The following is a 22677-nucleotide window of genomic DNA, read 5'->3' on the forward strand; positions in this document are numbered from 1 at the left end:
TGGTTTAGAAACTTTTTTTCCCCAAAAAAATCCACATGATTCAAGTCCTGAGGAAATACAACTAAGTAAAAATTTTTGTTATTCAAAACATAAATAATAAAACATTTGATTTCTAGACAAAAATATCTTTTGAAAAGCATACATAATGACCAAGAAAGATCACTAATTTCAAATCCTATAGCCAGATTAGACCCCAAAAATAAGAGAATAAGAAACATTCAAAAAACAAAAACTAAATACAAAAACTAAAGAAAATTCCAAATTCAATTTTTGCAAGCATGAACTAGAGCATTATGTGTGAGGAAAGAAGGGAAAAAACAAACAATGAGAATCTTTATAAATGCAAAATAACCAGGAAAAGGCAATGAAAATGCTAATGAGTCACAACGGTCTGTTTGCTTCTAATGAACAATGATTGAGATTAAAATCAAAAGTTATTCAACCTACCATAACTAAGTTTGTACTTCCAACAAGAGAACAAATATGATATGAATTTTGGTGAGCCTTTTGAATGAATGCCTCAAAATTAGTTTGGTTCAGAAAATTTTTTTAAAAAAAGAAATCCACATCATTTAAGTTCGGAGAGAATAAAACCTTGGAAAACTTTTCGGTATTTCATATAGCATAAATAATGCCACATTTGATTTCCAGACAAAAATACTTTTTGAACAAAAAAACAAGCTAAAATACTCAATATTTTAGCATCTAGCACATTTATATTTCTTTCTTTCATCATTTTAAACCCCAAGAAAACAGCAATGCAACATTCAAACTGCCAAACCTTCATTTCCTTCTCATTATCTCTACTTTGATGAAAAGCATACACAAATAGCAAGAAAGATCACTAATTTCAGATCTTACAAATAGCATGAAAGATCACTAATTTCAAAAATAAGAGAATAGGAAACATACAAAGAAGAAAAATAATAAAAAAAACTAAAGAAAATTTCAAGTTTGATTCTTGCGAGCATGAACCTGACTACTGTGTGTGACAGAAAGGAGGAAAACAAACAACGAGAATCTTTAGAACTACAAAACAGCCAGCAAAAAGTAATGAAAACCGTAACAAGTTACAACATAGATAAAACACCATCGGCCTGTTTCCTTCCAACAAACAATGACTAAAAATAAAATCAAAAGTTATTCAACCTATCATAACCAAGTTTGTGCTTCCAACAACAGAACACACACACGATATGCATTTGGGTGATTCTTTTTCAATAAATGCTTCAAAATTAGTTTTGTTCAGAACCTTTTTTTAAAACAAATCCACATCATTCAAGTCTTAAGAAAATAAAACTAACCAAAAATTTTCAGTATTTAAAACATAAATAATAAAGCATTTGATTTATAAACAAAAATACCTCTTGAACCAAAAAGAAAAAAGAGCTCAATATTTTAGCATCCAGTACATCTCTATTTCTTTATCTCGTCATCTAAAACCCCAAGAAAACAACAATGTAACATTCAAACTAGAAAACATCCATTGCCTTCCCATTAGCTAGCTCCTTCACTTTGTCAAGAAGCATACACAAAGAGCAAGAAACATCACTAATTTCAAATCCTACAGCCAGACCCAAAAAATAACATAATCAAGAAACATTCAAAGAACAAATACAAGATACAAAAACTAAAGAAAATCTCAAGTTCGATCCTCGCAAGCGTGAACCAGAACACTATGTGTGAGGGAAAGGAGAAAGAACAAACAACAGGAAAATTTAGAATGCAATATAGCCACAAAAAAGTAATGAAAATGCCAATGAGTTACACCACAACATAATCGGTGTATTTGCTTTCGATGAATAATGATTGAGAATAAAATCAAAAGTTATCCAAACAACGATAATTAAGTTTGTGCTTCCATCAACAAAACACACACATGATAATTTCAATAAAAGCCTCAACACTAGTTTGGTTCAAAAACTTTTTTTAAAAATCAAATCCACATCATTCAAGTCTTGAGAAAATACAACTGATAAATTTTTTTTACTATTTAGAACATGAATAATAAAACATTTGATTCGTAGACAAAAATACCCTTTGAACAAAACAGAAACCAGAGGTGAATATTTTAGCATCTATCACATTTCTATTTCTTTTTCGCATCATCTAAAATCTCAAGAAAACATCAATCTAACATTCAAAATATGAAATATTCATTCCCTTCGCATTACATCCACTTTCTCGAAAAGCATATACTAAAATCAAGAAAGATCACTAATTTCAAATCCTACACATATACAGTATTCTTACTTGTCCAGAAAAGTCCAAGCTGCTAAACTATTGTTTAATTCCAAAGGCTCAAATTATATTCTTATAATGATATATATATATATATATATATATATATATATACTTTCTAAATACATATTTATGGAAGTCTTTCTAATATATCATCATCATGCACAATTTTAAGTGTCCAAAACTTCAAGGCTGTGAGATAGCTTATTTTGGACACCCAAATAACTTGCATGACTTTATAACACTAGCAGCCTAGCTAGAGGGTGTAATTATCAGACCAAGAAATCAATTTAATTTATTTCCTAGTTGGACATGTATATAATATATATATATATATATATATATGTATCTACGGTGTGCAAATTAAAAATATCACCCCAAAATTACTAACTATTAACGCCCCACATCAACACCTACACAAAATGCAAATATAAAGGTGGCATTTTCGTGCAAAAAGCATCAAGCTTCCTGACTCAAACAGATGGAAATTAGTCTACAAGAAAAATGCACCGATTGTTGTAAAGCAACCAGTCTACATATAAGGTGGAGAGATAGAGAAATTACGCCAACCAATACCTCTGTTCACTAAAGGAATTCACACGGACAAGCCTTGGTGGAATATGCTTGCCCTCTGATACTTGATCCCAGAAGAAGTACTCCAAAAATTACGACCCTCGCTTCTGTGGGGAAGAAAAATGAAGTGGAGGTCAGAGGCGCAGAAGCTTTGGGGCGTATTTGAAAATGGAGATGAAGTCGTGTGTGTGAAGTGGGTGGATTTAATTGCTGGTAGCCGAACTGGGGAAGAACGTGGAAGTACTGGGGAAGAACGGAGATGATTTTAGAAATGGGTAAGGCTCGGGACGGGAGGGAAAGGGGGAAATAAATTAGATTTGGCGCCCAGAGCTATCCCATCGATTTCATGTCGCTACAACATGTGATTTTATATCCCGGCGATTGTTTTCGCAGCTAAAATCTATTAAATCGCTGCAATTGTTGCATTTGGGACCGGCCCGTGTTTTTATGAGGATTGGATTTTAAAACGTGCGGCGAGTTTTTAATCGCTAGCAAAAACATTATATAGCGGCGATTTATTTTGCAGCAGATAGAAAATCGCTGCTAAAAGGCCTATTTCTTGTAGTGTATGTTGATCAAAGTTAATATTTACATTCGAATTTCAATTAATATATTAAAATATTTATATTTATATTCAGGCAATATTAGATAATAATTACATTCGAACCGCTACCTTAATAAAACAAAATTATGTTCGAATATTAATATTGACATGCAAACATTAATAAAAATAAAAATAAAAATTGCTACGTTCTAATATTAACCTCAAAAGTTATTGTCGAATGTAACGTACACTAATAGGCATTCACATGATCAGTACGTATCTTGAGGGAAATTAGGAGTCGCACGGCATGTTGTTTCTCGTCTTCTTGAATCTTTCATTTATACAGCCTCGATCCCATGCATCTTATAATTAACATCACCTAGCTCTTATATATATTTATATATATATATATAAATATATATATATATATTATAGTCCCTAATTCACATTTCATGACTTTTCTGAAGCACGACTACTAATTTATAGCTAATTCCTTCCTATATTATATATTTGAAGAAAGGAAGTTTGTCCATCTCAAAATATTTTCAGGCCATCAAATCTCACGGTGACACACTGGCGGCCGTTGGCCAACCTCTCCAACACGATGAGTTCCAATCTTATCTCCTTGGAGAACTGGACTCAACATATGATGCCATAGTCACGTCAATATATATCCACTCGGGTTGATCCTATGTCTGCAGAGAATCTCTTCGGTCACCTCCTCAACTTTGAGTTGAGAATTGAGCAAATTAACTTAGCTCTAGAAGCCACTGTGGGCTTTGTCAATATAGCCACAAAATGAAGGCTCTCAAGGTTGTGGAGGGAAAACCGATTTCCAATGCTCTCCACAAAAATATGCCTACCAGAACAACACTTCTCATGGCCGCGGAAGAGGACACCGTGGGAGAGGAGGCTAATCTTCTTCCAACTCATGCCCCACCTGTCAAGCTATGTGTGGCAAGACTGGTCATACAACAATTCAATGCTACTATCGTTTCGACCAAGCGCATCAAGGCATTCCAAACATGCTAGCATACCTAACGTCCCAACGCTCAACTCAGGACAACTCTTGGTATCTTGATATATGATCAACCAATCATCTGACTCATGACATTCAAAATTTGAACATTCATGTTGAACCGTATCATGGTGGTGACCAAATACAAGTTGGTGACGGGATATGTTTGCCTATCCAAAATATTGGAACCTATGATCTCACTACTCCCACTAAAACCTTTACTTTACCTCATTTACTTCATGTCCCTACTATTCAAAAGAACCTTATTTCACTACGTCAATTTACTAAAGAAAATAAGGTTTATATTAAATTTCATGCCTCTTCTTTTTTGGTGAAGGATGAAACGTCAGGGAAGGTGCTGCTGCGCGGCAAGTCTAAGGACGGGCTTTACACATTTCCAATTACCTCTAGAGCACAACAATCCTTCCTCACTCAACAAGTTCCTCTTGAAGTTTAGCACCGCCGGTTGGGTCATCCCTCTTATCAAACCGTCCAACACATTGTCTCCAAGATTTCTTTACCTTGTTCTTCCAATAAAATTCCTGGAATATGCACTACATGTCAACAAGGAAAAATCCATCATTTACTGTTTTTAGATTCTCAGTCTAAATACAATGGTCCCCTTGATTTGATTTTCTCAGATGTCTGGGGACCCTCTCCAAAATTGTCTCAGAATGTTAATAAATATTATGTTGCATTTGTTGATCATTTTAGCAAATACACCTAGCTTTATCCTATCTCGGCCAAATTTGATGTTTACAAAGTTTTTGGCTCATTCGAAAAACTTGTTGAATGAGTTCAATTCCAAAATCAAATCCATTCAAACAGATTGGGGTGGCGAATACCGCTCCCTCAATAAAAATTTTCCCGACATTGGAATCCAACATCGTGTTACATGTCCTTATACCTCCCAACAAAATGGATCAGTAGAAAGAAAACATCGACAGGTTGTTGAAATGGGTCTCTCTCTACTCTCTCATAGCTCTGTCCCACATCAATTTTGGGATGACGTCTTTCTTATGGCAACCTACTTAATCAACAGATCGTCCACTGCTCCTCTTGGTATATCCCCATTTGAAAAACTTTTCAAATAATCCCCTAATTTTTCTCTCCTAAAAATATTCGATTGCACATGGTTTCCTTTCTTATGACCATTTAATTCTCATAAACTTGATTTTCGGTCTAAAACTTGTGTTTTTTTGGGCATTAGCAACATGCACCATGGGTATAAAATGATTGGATCCATCTACTGGGAAGCTTTTTCTATCCCAACAAGTGATATTTGATGAAAATTCTTTACCTTTTCATCAACCTGCCCCTTATCCTGCCCCGAATGACCCACCAAATTCCAAAACCACATCACTACCCTTCTCTTTAAAGCCAACCGACAATTCGATTGGTCCTGAGTATTCTTGTGTCCAACCACTGGAAAATTTATCAAATAGATATTCAGAATGCCTTCCTTTATGGTTTATTGTTCAAAGAAGTCTATTTGGCCTAACCCGTGGGGTATGTTGATCCAAACTTCCCCTCTCATGTGTGCAAGCTGCACAAAGCGTTGTATGGCCTGAAGTAGGCTCCTCAGGCATAATACTCCTGCCCTAGTGAACACATGCTCTCTCTCGGTTTTGCAAAGTCAAGCTCAGTCCCTTCACTGTTTATTTACAGCTGTGGTTTGACCACTATTTTTGTCTTGGTATATGTGGACGATATCTTAATTACTGGTTCCAGTGCTACTGTTGTCTCCCAGCTCATTACTGATCTTAGCATGGAATTTTCTGTGAAAGATTTGGGAGATTTAAGCTAGTTTTTTGGGATAGAAGCCCACCAAATACCACAAGGAATTTTCTTGACTCAACGCCAATACATCCCGAACTTGCTTCGATGAACAAATATGGGTGAAGCCAAACTTGTGTCTTCTCCCATGTCTTCCTTTCAACAACTATCGCTCTTTGCAGAAAAGCATTGTGCTGATCCTTCCCTTTATTGCAGTGTGGTTAGAGCCCTCCAATACCTGTCCTTGACAAGCCTCGACATCTCCTTTGCAGTAAACAAAGTATGTCAATTCATGCACAAACCAACTGAGGTTCATCGGTCTGCCATGAAACACATTCTGAGGTATTTGAAGTTTTCTATTGACTTCGGCATGCTCATTAAACCCAATTCATCCACTCAATTGTCGATCTTTTCAGACGCTGATTGAGCGGGATGCCCTGATGATAGGAGATCTACCTCCGGATTTTGTATCTACTTTGGTAAAAATCTCATCTCATGGAGCTTCAAAAAGCAACCTACTATTGCTCAAGCAAGTACAAAGTTTGAGTATAGGGCAATTGCTCATGCCACTGCTGAGTCCCTTTGGCAGCAGTCCCTCCTCAAAGAATTTGGTATCTTTCTCAAACAGTGTTCCATTGTGTGGTGCGACAATATCGACGCTACTTACCTCATGACCAATTTAGTTTTTCATGCATGCACAAAGCATGTGGAGATAGATTACCACTTTGTTCGGGAAAAGGTCCAGCACAATTCTTTGGAAGTTCGTTTTATCTCCAACAAAGACCATCTTGCTGACGAACTCACAAAACCACTGGTCTCTACACGTTTTTCTCTTCTGAGGGACAAACTCAAAGTCATTCCCTCCCCGTTAAGTTTGCAATAGTGTATTAAGGAATCATCACAAGGTCAGGCTGCAATCGTGACAAATACACCAAATTCAAAGGGATAGAATCACTGCTGAATTACACTCCTCATTCATAGGGATCATATCACATACATCCCATTGCATCTTCTCCTTATAGGAATTGTTACAGCCTTGTATTAGGAATTTTGTCCATATTTTGAGCCATTCATAGTGTATACATCCCATACTTTTATCTATACAACAAATAGCTCTCTCGGTGTATCACCAATTCCAAAACTCTCATTATTGTTTCATTAATTTATATTATAATATCTTATACAACACAAAAACAAGCTGATCATCAAATTGTTTCTTTATTTATTTATTGTTACCAAGAGTCGCAAATATCATGCTAAGCTAAGATATGCCAATTTTATAAAGGAGACAAGCAAGCATATGCCAACTTAGGCCTTAGCTAGATTGTCCCGTTTACTTCTCTTGTATCAAATTGTAATTTTGTTTGTACAAAAATGATTGCACCTAACTTAGATATGTGTTTTAAGTAGAGCTGACTTTAAATTTATCCATTCTACATGCAAGCCCTTGGCACAAAAGCTTCCATGAAAACCCTTTCAAAAAAAATGAATTTCACTAAAAAAAAATTTTTTATAGGACCCACTTTTTTCTCAAATGACTTGTCCGGCCGTGCCTGCATACATGGGACTTATACAAGTTATTATCATACATACTAATACCAGCTGAATTGATAAATTTAAAAAAAAAAAAAAAAAATCTATTTACAAATCAGTGTGAAAAATATATCATTCACATCATGGATATGACAAGAATTAATTTGTAAGAGATTTGATTTTTTTTAAAACTTCTCCTACAGATCAGGTATTTTCATATCAACAGTGTGAGAAATATTTTCTCTGACACCAACATATATACAAGTAGAACTACTCTATCTATATTTTAAGTAGTAGCAACATTGACAAGAGCCTGATGGTGATTTGATGGTATATGACTCAGTTCTCCAAACAAAAATCCTGGATTGAAAACCCTCCTTTGTGTAAAAAGAAAAAAAAATAGTAGCAAGTTAGCGACGCTCATTATCCATACAAAATTGCTACAAGCAACCAAGGTGGGTAACCCCCAGGGAATTGGTTGTGCCATGTTAGTGGAGATATTTTTCTTCTCTTTAATCCATTTGCATCTTCAAAATTCTCCAACCATACATGGTAATAATCCCATATTTCTTTAAAAAAAATCCCATATTTTAAAACACTCGACTCCACTTCGATTCTCCTAAAATCCTTTCAGAAAAATCTCGTTTTTACACCTTTATGAGCCCTAGATTTCTGATTTTATCAGCTTAAAGTTTTCCCTCACTTTCCTTCATTTTTTGAGGGATATGAAATTCTCATGGCCCCATGGCTACTATGCTCAGATCCAAAACTTCCAAGGAAACAGCTTCATTCTCGTCACCCTGTTCCGCTACTTCATATTTAATCACATGCACGTTGATCGCATTGCTAGCTTTCACTACACTCATCGTACCAAGTAGGATGAACTCTATATGAACACCCCCTACCACTTCACTTCCTTTAAACTCGTGTCTTTATGTGGTGAGTTCATCGAAAAGGGTATCCAAGTATCTGATGATAGTCAGAAAATAACTTAGAGTTGAAATCTTGATAAGAATTCGAGGGAGAAATTGAGCATTAAGTGTTGTACCGTACTTAGCTCGAATGGGGACACACAGGAGGTGTGGTCCGGGGACGGGATGGTGATACAAATGGGCAATTCAAACTTGCATGCGGTTCGTGGGAGCCCCAATGCTAGCCCCGGGTCCGGCGGTGGTAGTTTCAGGTCAAGTTTGAAAGATGGGTGTTGGGGAGGGTCCAATGTGGGGAATATTTTTCTGACGCCGAAGGAGATTTGTATGGGGCTCGAGTGTCGGGAGCGAGTCGCTATGCTGAAGGGGTTGAAGAGGAATGGAGCTGGAGTGAAAATGAAGCTTGTTGTAGACGATGGGAGGGATACGAAAATTGAAGGAACAAAAAACACAGAAGGAATAAACAGAAAAACAGGGCCAAAACATCCAGTTTCATTTTCCATGGGAGCAAGGGTTCCCCCGCGGTTCCCCAAGCCCATTGCTTATAGTATTTTTCTTATGCATATATATGCATTTATCGATCTCCCTTCCATCCTCTAATAACTTTTATGATTTGCACGATCTCTCTTTATTATATTACGAGTGTATTGCATGTTCAAACGTGCATGTTCGATCGTTTATTATTTGGTTTAGAAATGACCAAAATTAGACCCCATATAAATATATATATATTAAATTATAACCCACCAATTAGGAGTAATGCTCGCAGCCCCACGCACGTACAGACGTGAAGGGATGTGATGAAGCAAACTCTTTTGACCGTTTCTTTTCCTCCAAATACATAACGGTAACTAACTACGTACCTTCCCCCCTCCTTTTTCTCTCTGCCATGCTTCCTCCTAGAGCTAGGTCCCAATTCCTTCTCCTTTCCTCACGTTGCTGCAGACTTACCATTTTACGAATGCACCAAAAATGGAACCCAAACGAACCATGACGATGAATTGGGATGGCCTCGGCGACGACGGTGACGAAGATGCCGACCGCTTCCTTGAGTCCAATGATCGCATTTCCTCTGCCGTTTCCCTTGACCTTGCCTCCTCCTCTGATGACGATGACGATGACGAAGACTTCGACGAAACTCGTACATCCTTCGCCTCTGCTGTCTCTTCTCTTCGCTCTGCCAAATTTAGAAACTCGATCATCTCCGACTCTGCTGCTCCTGATCTCAACTATGATATCTGGATGGCTACGCCCGGTTCCATCAATGAACGCCGCAAGCGCCTCCTCCAAGGAATGGGCTTGACCACGACCGGGGATAACAAGAAAGACTTCCTTAGCTTTAAACGTGTTGTTTCCGATAAGTCTTTGTCTTCAAGGCCTTCTCCTCCTCCTCCTCCTCCTCCACACCTCCTACTAGTACTACTACTTCTGCATCTCCTTCTTCTCCAAGTAGAGATCAACTGAAACAAGTCGAGCCTCTGCATTCTCATTCTCGTTCTCCTTCACCCTCAGATACGCCTTCGCCTTCGCCTTCGCATTTACCGATCGTTCTAGTTCGGTCACGATCCGACGGGGACATTGAGATGTTGTCAATACCGAAAAGGAGGAAAGAGGACCTAATCGGTAAAACATCAAAGCAACGGCTCACACGAACCTATTCGATGATATTAGCGCAACATGCTCGAATATGTCCTACGTATCTGGATGCCATCAGAATATTGCCGAAAGAAGCTGGACAAGTCTCCTCCAGACAACCAATTCGGCATAGCGGCACCCTGTCGCAGAGCTGTTTCGGGGCTTTCTTTCTGATCAAGAACTTGGATACGGGGAAAGAGTTCATCGTGAGTGAATATGGGGAAGATGGGATGTGGAACAAGCTCAGTGACCTTCAGACGGGAAAGAAGTTGACAATGGAGGAATTCGAGAAATGCGTCGGGTATTCTCCGGTGGTGAAGGAGCTAATGCGTCGAGAGAACGTGTCATCGAGAAATATGAATAGTATCGATGGGAATGAAATCGACAGAAAAGTGGGCGTGAATTCGTATTTCTCGAAGAGTTTGAGAATGAGCAAGAAAGGAGGGGCTGCTCTGTTGAAGAACGTGAAGGGTTTGGCTAACTCGATGAGTGGAGTACTAATTGGTGAAAAGGAGAGGGAGATTTCGCAACTTCCATCGGCGCCAGTGCTGGAGCAGAAACTGGGAAAGAATTCTAACTCCTCAAAATGGATAAAAGCCCAGCAAAGTGGCAAGTCGTGCAAGGAGCTCTCCGCTCTGCATTTGTGCCAAGAAATTCAGGCTCATGAGGGGTCGATTTGGACTATCAAGTTTAGCCACGACGCGCGGTTTCTTGCAAGTGCAGGAGAGGACCGTGTAATTCATGTGTGGGAAGTGCAGGAATGCGAGGTCATGCCTCTGAGGCTAGGCGAGGAAATTGGATATACGACCCCGCTTCATCATTCCTTGTCTGCTTCTGGAGAAAGACCTAATCCGACTCTTGGTGAGGCTACGTCATTGCCATCAGAGAAGAAAAAAAAGGGAAAATCTAGCTCCAGAAAAGGGAACTCCATACCCGACTATGTTCACGTGCCAGAAAGCATGTTTTCGCTTTTGGAGAAGCCTGTCTGTTCTTTCCAAGGTCATCAGGATGATGTTTTGGACTTGTCCTGGTCTAAATCTCAGGTCAGTATGGTACAACAATTATAGACAACATGATCATGTACATTCTAAAAAACACTTCTCCAAAAATCCAGTATTCTGCCAAAGCCAATCTGGTTTCATGATGTGTAACAGTTCTTATATGCATTATCATTCAGAGATTTTAATATAATCAGGTCCAATTTGAATGGATTTGCAGCTGTTACTTTCATCTTCAATGGACAAAACTGTTAGGTTATGGGACTTGGAAACCAAGAGCTGTCTAAAGTTGTTTGCCCACAAAGATTATGGTAAGAAATCTTTACATTCCCAATACTATAACTTGACAGCTTTGTGGTTGGAGTTTGCATCTTCAAACCCCCTTAATTTGACAGGGATCAAAGCATTGCTACTCTTCTCTCTTATGTCCAACCATGTTTATTTTAGACCTAACACCACATTGTATCCCTAAATTACTTTGGCTTTTTGAATGTGGATCGGTTCTGCAGTAACTTGCATACAGTTCAATCCGATAGATGACACTTATTTCATCAGTGGCTCACTTGATGCAAAAGTTCGAATATGGAGCGTACCCGATCGACAAGTTGTGGACTGGATTGACTTCCATGAAATGGTCACTGCTGCATCTTACACCCCTGACGGCCAGGTCCAGCTCTAATTAATTAGCTTTTGTCTATATATATATATATATACACACACACACAGAGATAGTCTATATACAGTTCTTAAATGAGTATTGTTCATGCAAACTCATACAGTTATATTTAAAAAGAAATCAAAAATTTTTTATTCATATTTATATAAGACTGCATACGCAATCTCCACTCAGGACTATAAATAGAATTTCTTCTATATATATTATATATGAAGCATGACTTTGTTCCTTCGGTGACAATTTATGTTTTGAAAGATGTAGGGTGCCATAATTGGTTCACACAAAGGAACTATTCGCACATATAGCACAGAAGGTATGGATGAGTTGCTTTAGTACTGCAACACTAAAATTCAGTCGAACCCTTGCGGCCTAAAGTTATTATACTTTCGAATGCAATCATATAAAATTGCAAAGCATAAACCTTAATTGATTGCATTTTATTTTGTGACCTTACCTAGGTTGCAAATTAGATCAAATAAGCCAGATTGATATTCAAACAAAGAAGAAATCTCAGGCTAAGAAGATCACTGGCTTTCAGGTAATCGATCTTACTTGTGTAACCTTTTGTTTTCATTCCCTAAAGGCATGTTATAACTTTGTGAATGAAAAGTTTGCCCCAGGAAATCCATCTGAAGTGCTGGTTACTTCAGCTGATTCCCGGATTCGAGTTTTGGCTGCATCAGATGTCACTCATAAGTTCAGAGGTATAAACACAGTCATATTAAGTAAAACGTGCATGTTTTTACCATTTTTTTGTCGTTAAATAATCTTATTGGGTTTGTCAATGTTGGATGGCAGGTTTCCGAAATACAAGTAGCCAAATTGCAGCCTCATTTTGTCAGCGTGGGAAATATATAATCAGTGCAAGTGAAGATTCCCATGTTTATGTTTGGAAGCATGAAGAGCCCCGAAATGGATCAGGCATAGGAAAAAACAAGAGCTTAATCACCACCCATTCACACGAGCATTTCCAGTGTAAGGATGTTTCTGTAGCAATCCCATGGCTTGGCACCATAAAGGGTGAACCACAAGCCATGCCAACACAATCAAAAAGGCAGTCCAAACGCTACCCCACACAACCAACTTCAATTAATGGGTCGCCAACCAGAGAAGACAACCTTATAACCAACAGTAAAAGACAGTTGCCACCACTTCCCAAGAAAAGCACCAATAACAACAATCTAGAGAGTGCTTCAACACCCCAAGAAGATGTCGGCCTTGCTCTAGTTTCTCAAACAGAATCTGGGATCGGAGAGTCATTCAATTCGGATTCGAGCTCAGGTAGATATGGTGATTCGCCCTCTATTTTGACTGCTAGGAATCCATCAGCATCATCTTCATCTTGGTCTTCTTCTCGGTCTTGGTTTGATGTTGGCAATAACCATGTCGCCCATACGATCCAACCAACAGCATGGGGCTTGGTAATTGTCACTGCCAGTCTAGGAGGTGAAATCAGGGCTTACCAGAACTTTGGATTGCCGCATAGGATTGGCCGCCAAACCAATCTCTTCGGAAGCCCCACTTGAGTTGATTTCTGTTGATAAAGATAGAATTAATATTCTTTTCTTGACAAAACTTCTGCATAAAATACGAATTATATACCTAAGAATATAGTTCTTTGATGTGGAATTAGTTTCCCATTTTCCATAAAATCAAAATGCAGGAATGGTACTAGTTGACATTGTAATTAATGCCAAAAGTTTGTCGCACGAATATTTGTAAACTTGGGATTATGACAATCAAGTCACATGCCTTTGACAGAATATTTGTAAAATGTAGTCAATATAAATCAAGGTAATTTTTGTATGTATCTGCCTTCACTCAAAACCAAAAAAATGTTTTGCATATTTACCTTGCAAAAGAAACTCTGGTTTGGGCTCCTTGATCGTGCTTTTTAGGGTGCTTGCTGAGGAAAATCTGGCAGATGTTGAGGGTGCTAGCTTGCACACCAGATTCTAGTATTCTACATTTGGTTAGATCACTTTCAAATGGGTTTCTTCATGAGTTTCATATTGATTCTATAAATGTTTCTTTGCTATGATGTAAATAGACATATATAATCATGATATATGCCTCTTTTGGTTGATTGCTGTCCAAAATATGGTTGAGATAATCGAATGAATAATGCTTGATTTGCAGAACTTGCTTATGAGAGAAGCAAGAACACAGAGAAAATTCATGGGTTAAGTTGAAGGAGCCGAATATTTTTAGCACTACAAATTCAAAGGAGAAATACTTTAACCACAAATGGATTATACAAAAATGAACTCACACAGTGACAAGGTTTGATGTGATACATTAGATTGTAAAATTACTTTTATTGTAATTTATGGCGTGGTTTGCTCTCAAGACTAAAACTTAGAACTTTGAAAACCTCTCATCTCATCATTACAAATTTTACAAATTTCCAGACAAAATAAAATAAACAATTCAACTTTTTCAAATCCCAAAACAAAACCAATATTAAAAAAATATATTCTAATAATATTTTATTCAACTTTTTAACTTTAATCTCAACTCATCTCTGAAAACAAATGAGGTCTAAATCTAATGGATCACATGAAATCATGTTAGTTTGTATTTACCTTTATATAATTCATTTGTATTTGTGACACTTTTTAATTTAAAGAGACTATTAAATTTAATGAAGATTTTGTAATAACTAACAAGATGCCACATAATAATTCGATACTTACAAAAAGTTTATAATCTAAAATATGTTTCTCAAATATGAAACACGAGCTCGGAGGTATACCTAGTTGGAAAATGAACAGCAATATTTATCGGTAGACATCCTTCAAAATCTAATTTCCCAACTTGGAAGTAATTAAGTATTTTGGGGATTCTTGGAGAACTCTCGAATATTATAGATCCCTCTTTGAAAGTAGCTGATGTATACTCTGAGATGGGAGATAACTGAGAGAAAATTGAGGAGCTAGTGGGGAGTAACCTATGTGAAGAACTAAAAATTCAAAGTATCAAGATTGTCACAGGTCCTAATATTCCTATATGGAGAGTTGAACAAAACGAAAATTTCTCTACATTTTCATCTTGGCAATTCACCCATGATTGCAGAGACAAAGTGGAGCAGGCTAAATGGATCTGGCATAACTTATTGCCCCGTAAAATTTCTACTTTTATGTGGAGAGGTATATATAAAGGCTTGCCTTTTGACCAAAACATTATGAAGTTGAATGTCTCTATGGCCTCAAAATGTGAATATTGTAAAGTGGTTGCTTGTGAGTCCTTAGATCACTTGCTTCTAATGGGAGAGATGCCTAATTATGTTTGGAAGTCATTTGAATCAATCATGGGGCTAAATGGTATCTAAGATAATTGTTGTGTTTGGAATTCTCCCTTCTATTATCAACCGGTTCCTGTGGCTATACAGATGTAAAGCTTGCATGGAGGGGGTTGTTGAAACAGGGGAGCAAGTGTGCTATAAGATCAAGAACTTTTTAGCTAAGATTATTCATATCAACATGACTAAACCTTTCATCAAGACTTCAGATGCTGTAGTTTTAAGCAACTTAGGTTATTGACTATGCCTGTCAGAAATAAGCAAATTCAAATTTTGAAATGGATGCGCCCTGCATTGAATTTTGTTAAGCTTAATGGGGATGAGAGTAGCATCGGGAATCTTGGAAGAAGCGGAGGAGAAATTATTAGAGATGAGAAGGGTCACATGATATTTGCTTTTGTCAAATATTATGGTATCAGTTCCAACAATATCATTGAGATCCGAGCCCTCTCGGATGATTTGAATCTCTGTGCACAGATAAATATAACTCATGTTGAAGTAGAAATTGATTACCAACTTGTGGTAAACTAGTGGGAGAAGGGTGGGCTTGTCCCTTAGAGGAGTCAGAAGTACTGGAATGAAGCTAAATTGATGGCATATTCGATGGTGGTTTGGATTTTCCACTCTTTTAGAGAAACGAATCACGTCGCAGACAGATTTGCCAAGTTAGGTTCTAGTGGCAAGGAAGCGTTCTTTGAGAATATAAAAAATCAAAGTTTTGAATTTCGTTCTGGTTGAAGTACTGAAATGGAATATTTCAATACTGGTACGTTTCGGTGTACCGTTTCGGAATAGTCGATATATATAAAAATTATATTCTATAATAATATCAATACAAGTCTTAAATATATACATATTTGAAAAATTCAATAGTATTTCTAAGTTGTAATTAGTTCTCAGTCACACTGCTAAAAAAATCAATGTAAAAAAAAAAAAAAATTGCTAAAAAATATCAAATATCTTCATAAAAAAAATACAATGCATATACGCTGCCATGGGCCCCTTCTGACAATCTGTTGTTTCTGATTACCTTAGAAAGATCATCAAGTCTAATTGCCTCTCTTGCCCGTTTACTTTACTTCATTTCATATATTAGCATTTCTCGAGTATTTATTTCTTTTCTGTTGGGTTTTAAGGGCTTTATTAACTTGCTTGTAAGAAAAAATGATGTATACATCTGTGATGAAAATGGTTGAGGCTTTTACAAGTTTGCCATTTTCCTTCGACATAAATATCATGTTTGTATACATATTTGGTTAGTTTTATTTTATTAAGGTATGCATCTTGTTTTCTGTTTTTGTTTTAATGCTTATTTTATTATCTTGTATGGTGCTTAGTTATTTATATAGTTGTTTTTTTATGCTGGGTTTAGATTTTATGATTTATTGTGATCATTAGGTGTCCGGTTGTAATCACAGTATCTCTCCGCCATAAGTGAGGTTATCAATAAAATTGGAGTACTGTCATCTTTCTAAAAAAAAAAAAAAGAAGTAAACACAATCAAAACAAATTGACAAAAATTATCAAGTGCATGCTGTTCGCCAAAGTAGTCTAATTTTGAACATTTTACTTTCTACAGTATCAACATAAAGAGTAGATTATATAACACTAGCATTAAAAATATATGAAGTTTAAATATAAGTGACAAATCGATTGAGTCATTGACAATATAAGTCATCAAGACTTTATAATAATGACTTGAGCAATGTTCATTATGATCTTTAAATTTATCATCTACAATCATATATGCTAACTGACATTTAAATGATTTCATATATCTATCATTTAGATTAAAAGTTGCTTAAAACTTATCAAATCAATAGATATGATTACAAATAACGAAATGATCTACGTACGATGAATGATAACATTGAACCCATCATATATCATTGCACGCATTTGGATTACTCGAGACAAGTTAATATTCAAACTAAGTATGTAATTGAACAGATTACACTTGCATATTGAGGATCACCATAAATTTGTTCCCTCTTACTTGCAAAATGGAAGAGAATTACTATACGTAGAAAGATTTTACAAAAATAAATTTTCTTATAAATTTTTTATAAGTTGTACCAAGGTGGTGTGTTCTCATCCATGCTTGCAATGATTGTTTTTCTTTCTCAAATGGAATGGAGTGTGTAAATATATATCTACTCTATTATAATAAGTGACTACCTAACTATAAATAGTAATTTTTGTTATATTTTTGTTAACTTTTCTTATTTTTCCATTAAGTCTGTTAAGTCATGTTATACCAAAATGCCATTAAAACCTTTGATTATTTGACGTGTAGTTTCATCGTAGAATTTAATGAAAGATCTTATTTTACCAAAAGGTTCATAAGACCCTTGACTATTTGACATGTAGATCTCTTGTAGAATTTAATGAAGAATCATATTTTATCAAAAGACCCTTAATAGCCCCGCAGTTAGATACTTTGTTGAAATTTATATATTTTTTTTAATCTTTATTTTTTTTTTATCTTTCTTTAAATTTGTATTTTCTTGTCCTAGACAAATAAACTACTGACTTTTTATTTTTTTATTTAAATCATTATGTCAGGTGCACCTCGGGGCTAACGCATCCGGAACCGTTTCCTAATATATATATATATATATATATAGAAATACTCTAGCCATAAAGTGATTACATAAAAACAATCTTATAAACTGACATGGCTTGATGTGATTCGTCAGATTATAAAATTATTTTTATTATAAAATTGATTTAATGGATAAGATGAAACTACATCAGTTTGTAGTATTATTTTTGTATAATTTTTTTGTGGATATAACAGTATATATTTATATAATATTGTTCATCTCCTTCGTATCCATGCCGTTCATTGTCGAGGGTCACCGTAAAACACCACACAGTAGGTGAAACTTGAGGCGGCAAAACACGATGCACGGAAGCAGAGCAGAAGGTTCGAGTCCTCTCGCAACCATCGAAGACATTCAGAGACGCCTCCTCCGTCCATCCTCTCACCACTCAACTTCTCAAATCTCAACCATCTCATCTTCGTTCTCTCTCTTTCTCTGTTTCATAACCAATTCTACTGAAATTTCTTTGGAATTTAATTTTTTAAGGTTGTTTCATTCAACTTCATGTTACAGAGACGGTCTTGGAAGCCACAACCCCTCACAATTGAAGGTGAGTTTCACGGAATCCTTGAGGAAGCAAGATGCGAAAGAGATGGAAAAAACTAGGACGAAGAGGAAGCTCGAGGATTACCTGGATCCGTTTCTTATCTCTACGATCTCTTCCAAAATCGGTGTCGTCAAGAAGGTTCTAGAGACGAAGCCGAAAAAAGATACCGAGGATTTCGAGTGGCCAGTAGACCAGTTGAAGGTGTTCGTGGCGGATTCGAGCAGCAAAAACTGTGCAAATTGGAGGAGCAATAAAGCTGTGGATCTTGGGAAGGACAATCCGGAGTTGAGCGGCAAAGGTGGAGACGAAGGTGAAGAATCTTGCACTCATTTTCGGCGTTTCGAACAAACTGTATTTAGTCATTTCAACACAGTCGGCGAAGCATAATGTTGACCATAGCACAATAATGATGCACAGTTTTTTCATTTCTGAATAGAAAACTCTTGTGAGGATTTCACATACAAATTTCCTTTGAAGAAATCCCACGTACAAGATCATCATAGGTCACATTTTCAAGCTATAATCACATACTCAGGATGTCAAGAATTCACTTGGAAACTACCTATGATTAACTCCCCGAGATCATTAATTTAATTGTGCTTGATCAATCCGGAACGAGAGTGGGTCAAAATTGATTTAAAAGAAGCTAAGAATTTCCTCCTTTGATCTATTGAGGTTTGCTGTGATCAATTACAAATACTTAAGGAATTGAAGCATTTTTTATAATTAAACTGGAATATTGCAATCCTAATTAGTTAGCAAAAGATGGTTTTTATTACACAATGAAAATACAGCCAAAGGTCAAGCTGCAGGTCGTCTGTCTTCTACAGCAGCTACAAGTCGTTAAGCAGAGTCTCCACACGCAAAGCTGAGATGTGGAAAAGGATGATTCTCTCTATTTTGTCTTTACTTGTATTTTTCAATTTTTTATTTTTTATTCTTAATAAATATTATGTTGATTAGCTTGATGCTATTTTTAGTATAGGAATTCTGTTAGTTGTTAGGGTGGCAGCGTGTATATGAGGCCCTCTCCCGTGTCTCCTTGACATTAACTTTTGCTTTCCTTCCATGCATCATGCTTTCTGTATCCTTGTACGTTTTCCTTAATTTCTGAAACCTTAATTTCATCGCCTTGTAAAAAATTGCAAGGAATGTGCTATTTTACTAGGTGGCTATTGATGAATGACCGAGGACATGACCACCATGGGAGCATGCTCAGAACTTGAAGATATAGAACCGCTTGCCAAGGAGGTTAATTTTAACCGTGGAGCTGCTGAGGCGTCATTTCTTGCGGGGTTGGGAATCGGGGAGCTTGGTGCTGAGCGTACTAAAGTCTAAGCATAGTTGGACCCCGTGACTAATTAAGGTGATTTTAATGTTCAAAGTTTCATGAATGGTGTAGATCAAGTGTGTTGATGTCATGTTTTACGGGCCTGAACAATTCTACGCAGACAGTGCTCAGATCGTCACCTGCACAGTGAAAAGGGGGGACCTCAGGTCCGTTGTATCTCTGATGCTTAAGTTAATTGTGATGTAGGAGATGAAGATAAAATAACAATGAAGAAGGGTGTCAAAGTTAACCTTCTTGTTCGCTGCAGGTAGTGTTTATTTATACTTGTAGACCTAGTCTCTATAGTAGTGGAGTGTTGCATTACAGGAGATTATATATTCACATCGTCTACATGCCAAGCTATCTTTATGTCGTCCGCTCGCCGAGCTATGAAGTGTTTAGGTTCATCGTGTGTAGTCTGAGTTCTGGGTTGCATTTTTGCTCGGTACCCATCAAGCAAAGGAGCCATGCTCAGTACCTATCAATTAAAAGGAACCTTTGCTCGGAACCCATCGAGCAAATGAGTCTTTTGCTTCGTACCCATCAAGCAAAGGAGCCTTGCTCGGTACCTATCAAGCAAAGGAGCCCTACTCGGTACCCATCAATTAAAAGGAACCTTTGCTCGGAACCCATCAAGCAAATGAGCCTTTGCTTGTTACCCGTTAAGCAAAAGAACCCTACTCCGGTTCCCATCAACAAGGAAGAGACTTGCTCGGTTCTCATCAAGCAAAGGAGCCCTGCTCGGTACCCATCAATTAAAAGGAACCTTTGTTCGGAACCCATCAAGCAAGGGGGCCTTTGCTTGTTACCCGTCAAGCAAAGGAACCCTACTCCGGTTCCCATCACAAGGAAGAAATTTGCTCAGTTCTCATCTATTGAAGGATATCTCATTCGGTTTCTATCAATAACAAGACAAAGCGCACCGTTCGACGAAGGAAGACAAACAAATACAATAGGTGGAAAAAGACGATAAAACCGGAGGTTAAAATCAACTGAGCTCCGACCAAACCAAAGGTACATTCATATATGCAAATTTGTCAAATTACATAAAAAACCCATGTAGGTCTGGAAACACAAAGAATAAACACACAAAGAGGCTGAAGGTTATGGAGGAGCATCACGGAAGGCTAGAGGCATGTCCTCTATGCCCATGGTCCACATTTCATAATAAGCTGACTTATTCGGAGGGAGTTCTTGAAGTCTTGAAGATTGAGGGTGCGAATATCAATCTCAGGATTCTCAGTCAATATATCTCGCATACGCTTAAGACCTTCCCTATACCCATAAATCCAAGCCTCATTGTGCAGGGTAGGAGCCCGTCTGAGTTGAGATTCAATAAGATCCGCATGATGCTGAGCTGCATCCAGAGAAGACTCTAGACGAGAAACCTCGAGTTGAAGCCACCGAGCTGAAGTCCTTAGCTTATCTCCAGACATGGCGACACCTATGTATTTATGGAACATTCGGCAACGGACTTTGATGGTGCGCCTTTTTTCCTTTGCTAATGTCTCGTTGGCATCCTTGCACTGCTTTAGCTCTTCTTGGATAGGCTCCAACTCGCACTTTAGCCTCTGAACTTCAATCTGGGCATTTTCCCTTTCAGTAAAAAGAAGCTCGGAGTGGACTTGAAGATCTTCAATCTTCTTCTTGGCAAATTCCAACTCTTGGACCTTCCAAACAATCTCTGTATTATTCCCTCTATCTCCAGGTTTCTCAAATGAATCTCCTTATCTTTGAGCTCAATCTCTAGGGCCATCGTCTGAACCTGATGGTCCATCGCCTTGATTCTCCACTCCTTCTCCTCAATCTCCTTCCGTTGAGCACGAATTCTCCGATGGTAGAACCCGTTGTCCTCCCTCAAGGAATTATTCTCCACGGTCATCGCTCATTTTCTTCCCCTGCAAGTGCATAAGGTTATTTAATGCCTTCTAAGCCCTAAACTGCTCCTCAAGAGCCTCCCGCTCTCTAGCAACCATCTCGACAAGTTGATCTAAAACTTGAAAGATCAGAAAGACATGAGGTTTATAGGCAAAAGACGAAGGCTGGAAACCAGTTGACAAAAAGAAAATGCTTATGTTGGCAAACAGGGGACTGAACTTTTGAGCCTACGCTTCAAATGATTTCACCCACGCCTTCTTAAAACCAGTCCCCGTCTCCTGCGACTTTGCTTTCCCAGAAGGGAGAGAAGATTCTACACACACCAACGGCAGGGCAGCTTGAGCAGGTACGGATGGCAAACCAAACTCCTCCCCACTTTGAACGAGAACTTCTCTTTGGGGAGCCCGAGGAGGCACAGATGGAAAGCTTGACTGTTCCCCAGCCCGAGTTGAGTTTTCACCCTAAGAAGCCTCAGAAACGGAGAGAACCATTACCAAACGAAGGAGAAGCAGACGAAGAACTATCATCCACTAGGATAACCTCTTCGTGGCATAAAGAAATAGCCTCGGCTTGAGGGACCGTAGATTCCTTAAACAAATAAACAGCACAACATGAGACATATATATATATATAAAGGGAAAGAAGATTTGAGTAAAGGATGCAAGAAACAAATATCTTAGAGACTAAAGGCAAATGGATCACTTCTGGAACCATTGAGGGGACTGGCTCAGAGATTGGGATAGAATTTGTCCCAGTAACAGTCGGGATGCCCAATTCGGGAACAAGGGGAGGGGTCAGCTCTAAGATTAATGAAGAGGTCGGAACTTTAGAAAAATTTGGCTCCATAACTTCCTCGAGAGATGGTTCCACAATCCTTGGAGGGGTCAACTCCTCAACTCCGATAGGTGTAACCTCCATAGCCATTGTCGAAGGCGAAAGTGAAGGGATGTTAAGACCCATTGATACGAGAATCGCAGAAAAACTTGGGGGAGTCAGACCCGAGAGCTCCGGGAGAGAAACATGGGTGGTAGTTAAACATTCACCAAAGGCAACTTCAACCTCGGAGAGCCTTTCCTCAAAAGGAGTTTGCCC

The 22677-nt window shown here is 37.7% G+C and overlaps 2 protein-coding genes across 5 annotated transcripts; both read left to right on the forward strand.

The window, feature by feature from the left end:
- Positions 1-9539: 9539 nt before the first annotated feature.
- On the forward strand, positions 9540-13498 carry LOC108998990 (WD repeat-containing protein 44-like). The gene is made up of 8 exons (XM_035688622.1): positions 9540-9975; positions 10032-11292; positions 11468-11558; positions 11757-11914; positions 12185-12236; positions 12382-12461; positions 12534-12627; positions 12722-13498. The coding sequence occupies exons 1-8, from the start codon at positions 9587-9589 to the stop codon at positions 13447-13449; spliced, it is 2853 nt and encodes a 950-aa protein (XP_035544515.1). The 5' UTR covers positions 9540-9586; the 3' UTR covers positions 13450-13498.
- Positions 13499-18079: 4581 nt separating this feature from the next.
- On the forward strand, positions 18080-20033 carry LOC108999007. 4 transcript variants are annotated; one of them, XR_001997406.2, is made up of 3 exons: positions 18080-18687; positions 19527-19743; positions 19829-20033. XR_001997406.2 is itself a non-coding variant. In XM_018975789.2 (3 exons), the coding sequence occupies exons 1-3, from the start codon at positions 18132-18134 to the stop codon at positions 19601-19603; spliced, it is 540 nt and encodes a 179-aa protein (XP_018831334.1). In that variant the 5' UTR covers positions 18080-18131; the 3' UTR covers positions 19604-20033. The 4 variants fall into 4 exon arrangements, 3 of the variants coding, with proteins under 3 accessions (XP_018831334.1, XP_018831332.1, XP_018831333.1); XM_018975789.2 differs by having other exon boundaries at positions 18080-18250; positions 18344-18687; positions 19527-20033; XM_018975787.2 differs by having other exon boundaries at positions 19527-20033.
- Positions 20034-22677: the final 2644 nt, after the last annotated feature.

This window comes from Juglans regia, chromosome 3 (assembly GCF_001411555.2).
Source record: "Juglans regia cultivar Chandler chromosome 3, Walnut 2.0, whole genome shotgun sequence".
Lineage (NCBI taxonomy): Eukaryota > Viridiplantae > Streptophyta > Magnoliopsida > Fagales > Juglandaceae > Juglans > Juglans regia.

Coding starts and splice junctions, on each gene's coding strand:
- LOC108998990 (XM_035688622.1), top strand. CDS start 9,587: ATGGAACCCAAACGAACCATGACGATGAATTGGGATGGCCTCGGCGAC. Junction 12,462..12,533: donor AGAAGATCACTGGCTTTCAG/GTAATCGATCTT, acceptor GTGAATGAAAAG/TTTGCCCCAGGAAATCCATC. Junction 12,628..12,721: donor TGTCACTCATAAGTTCAGAG/GTATAAACACAG, acceptor GTTGGATGGCAG/GTTTCCGAAATACAAGTAGC.
- LOC108999007 (XM_018975787.2), top strand. CDS start 18,132: ATGCACGGAAGCAGAGCAGAAGGTTCGAGTCCTCTCGCAACCATCGAA. Junction 18,688..19,526: donor CGGCAAAGGTGGAGACGAAG/GTGAAGAATCTT, acceptor AAAAATTGCAAG/GAATGTGCTATTTTACTAGG.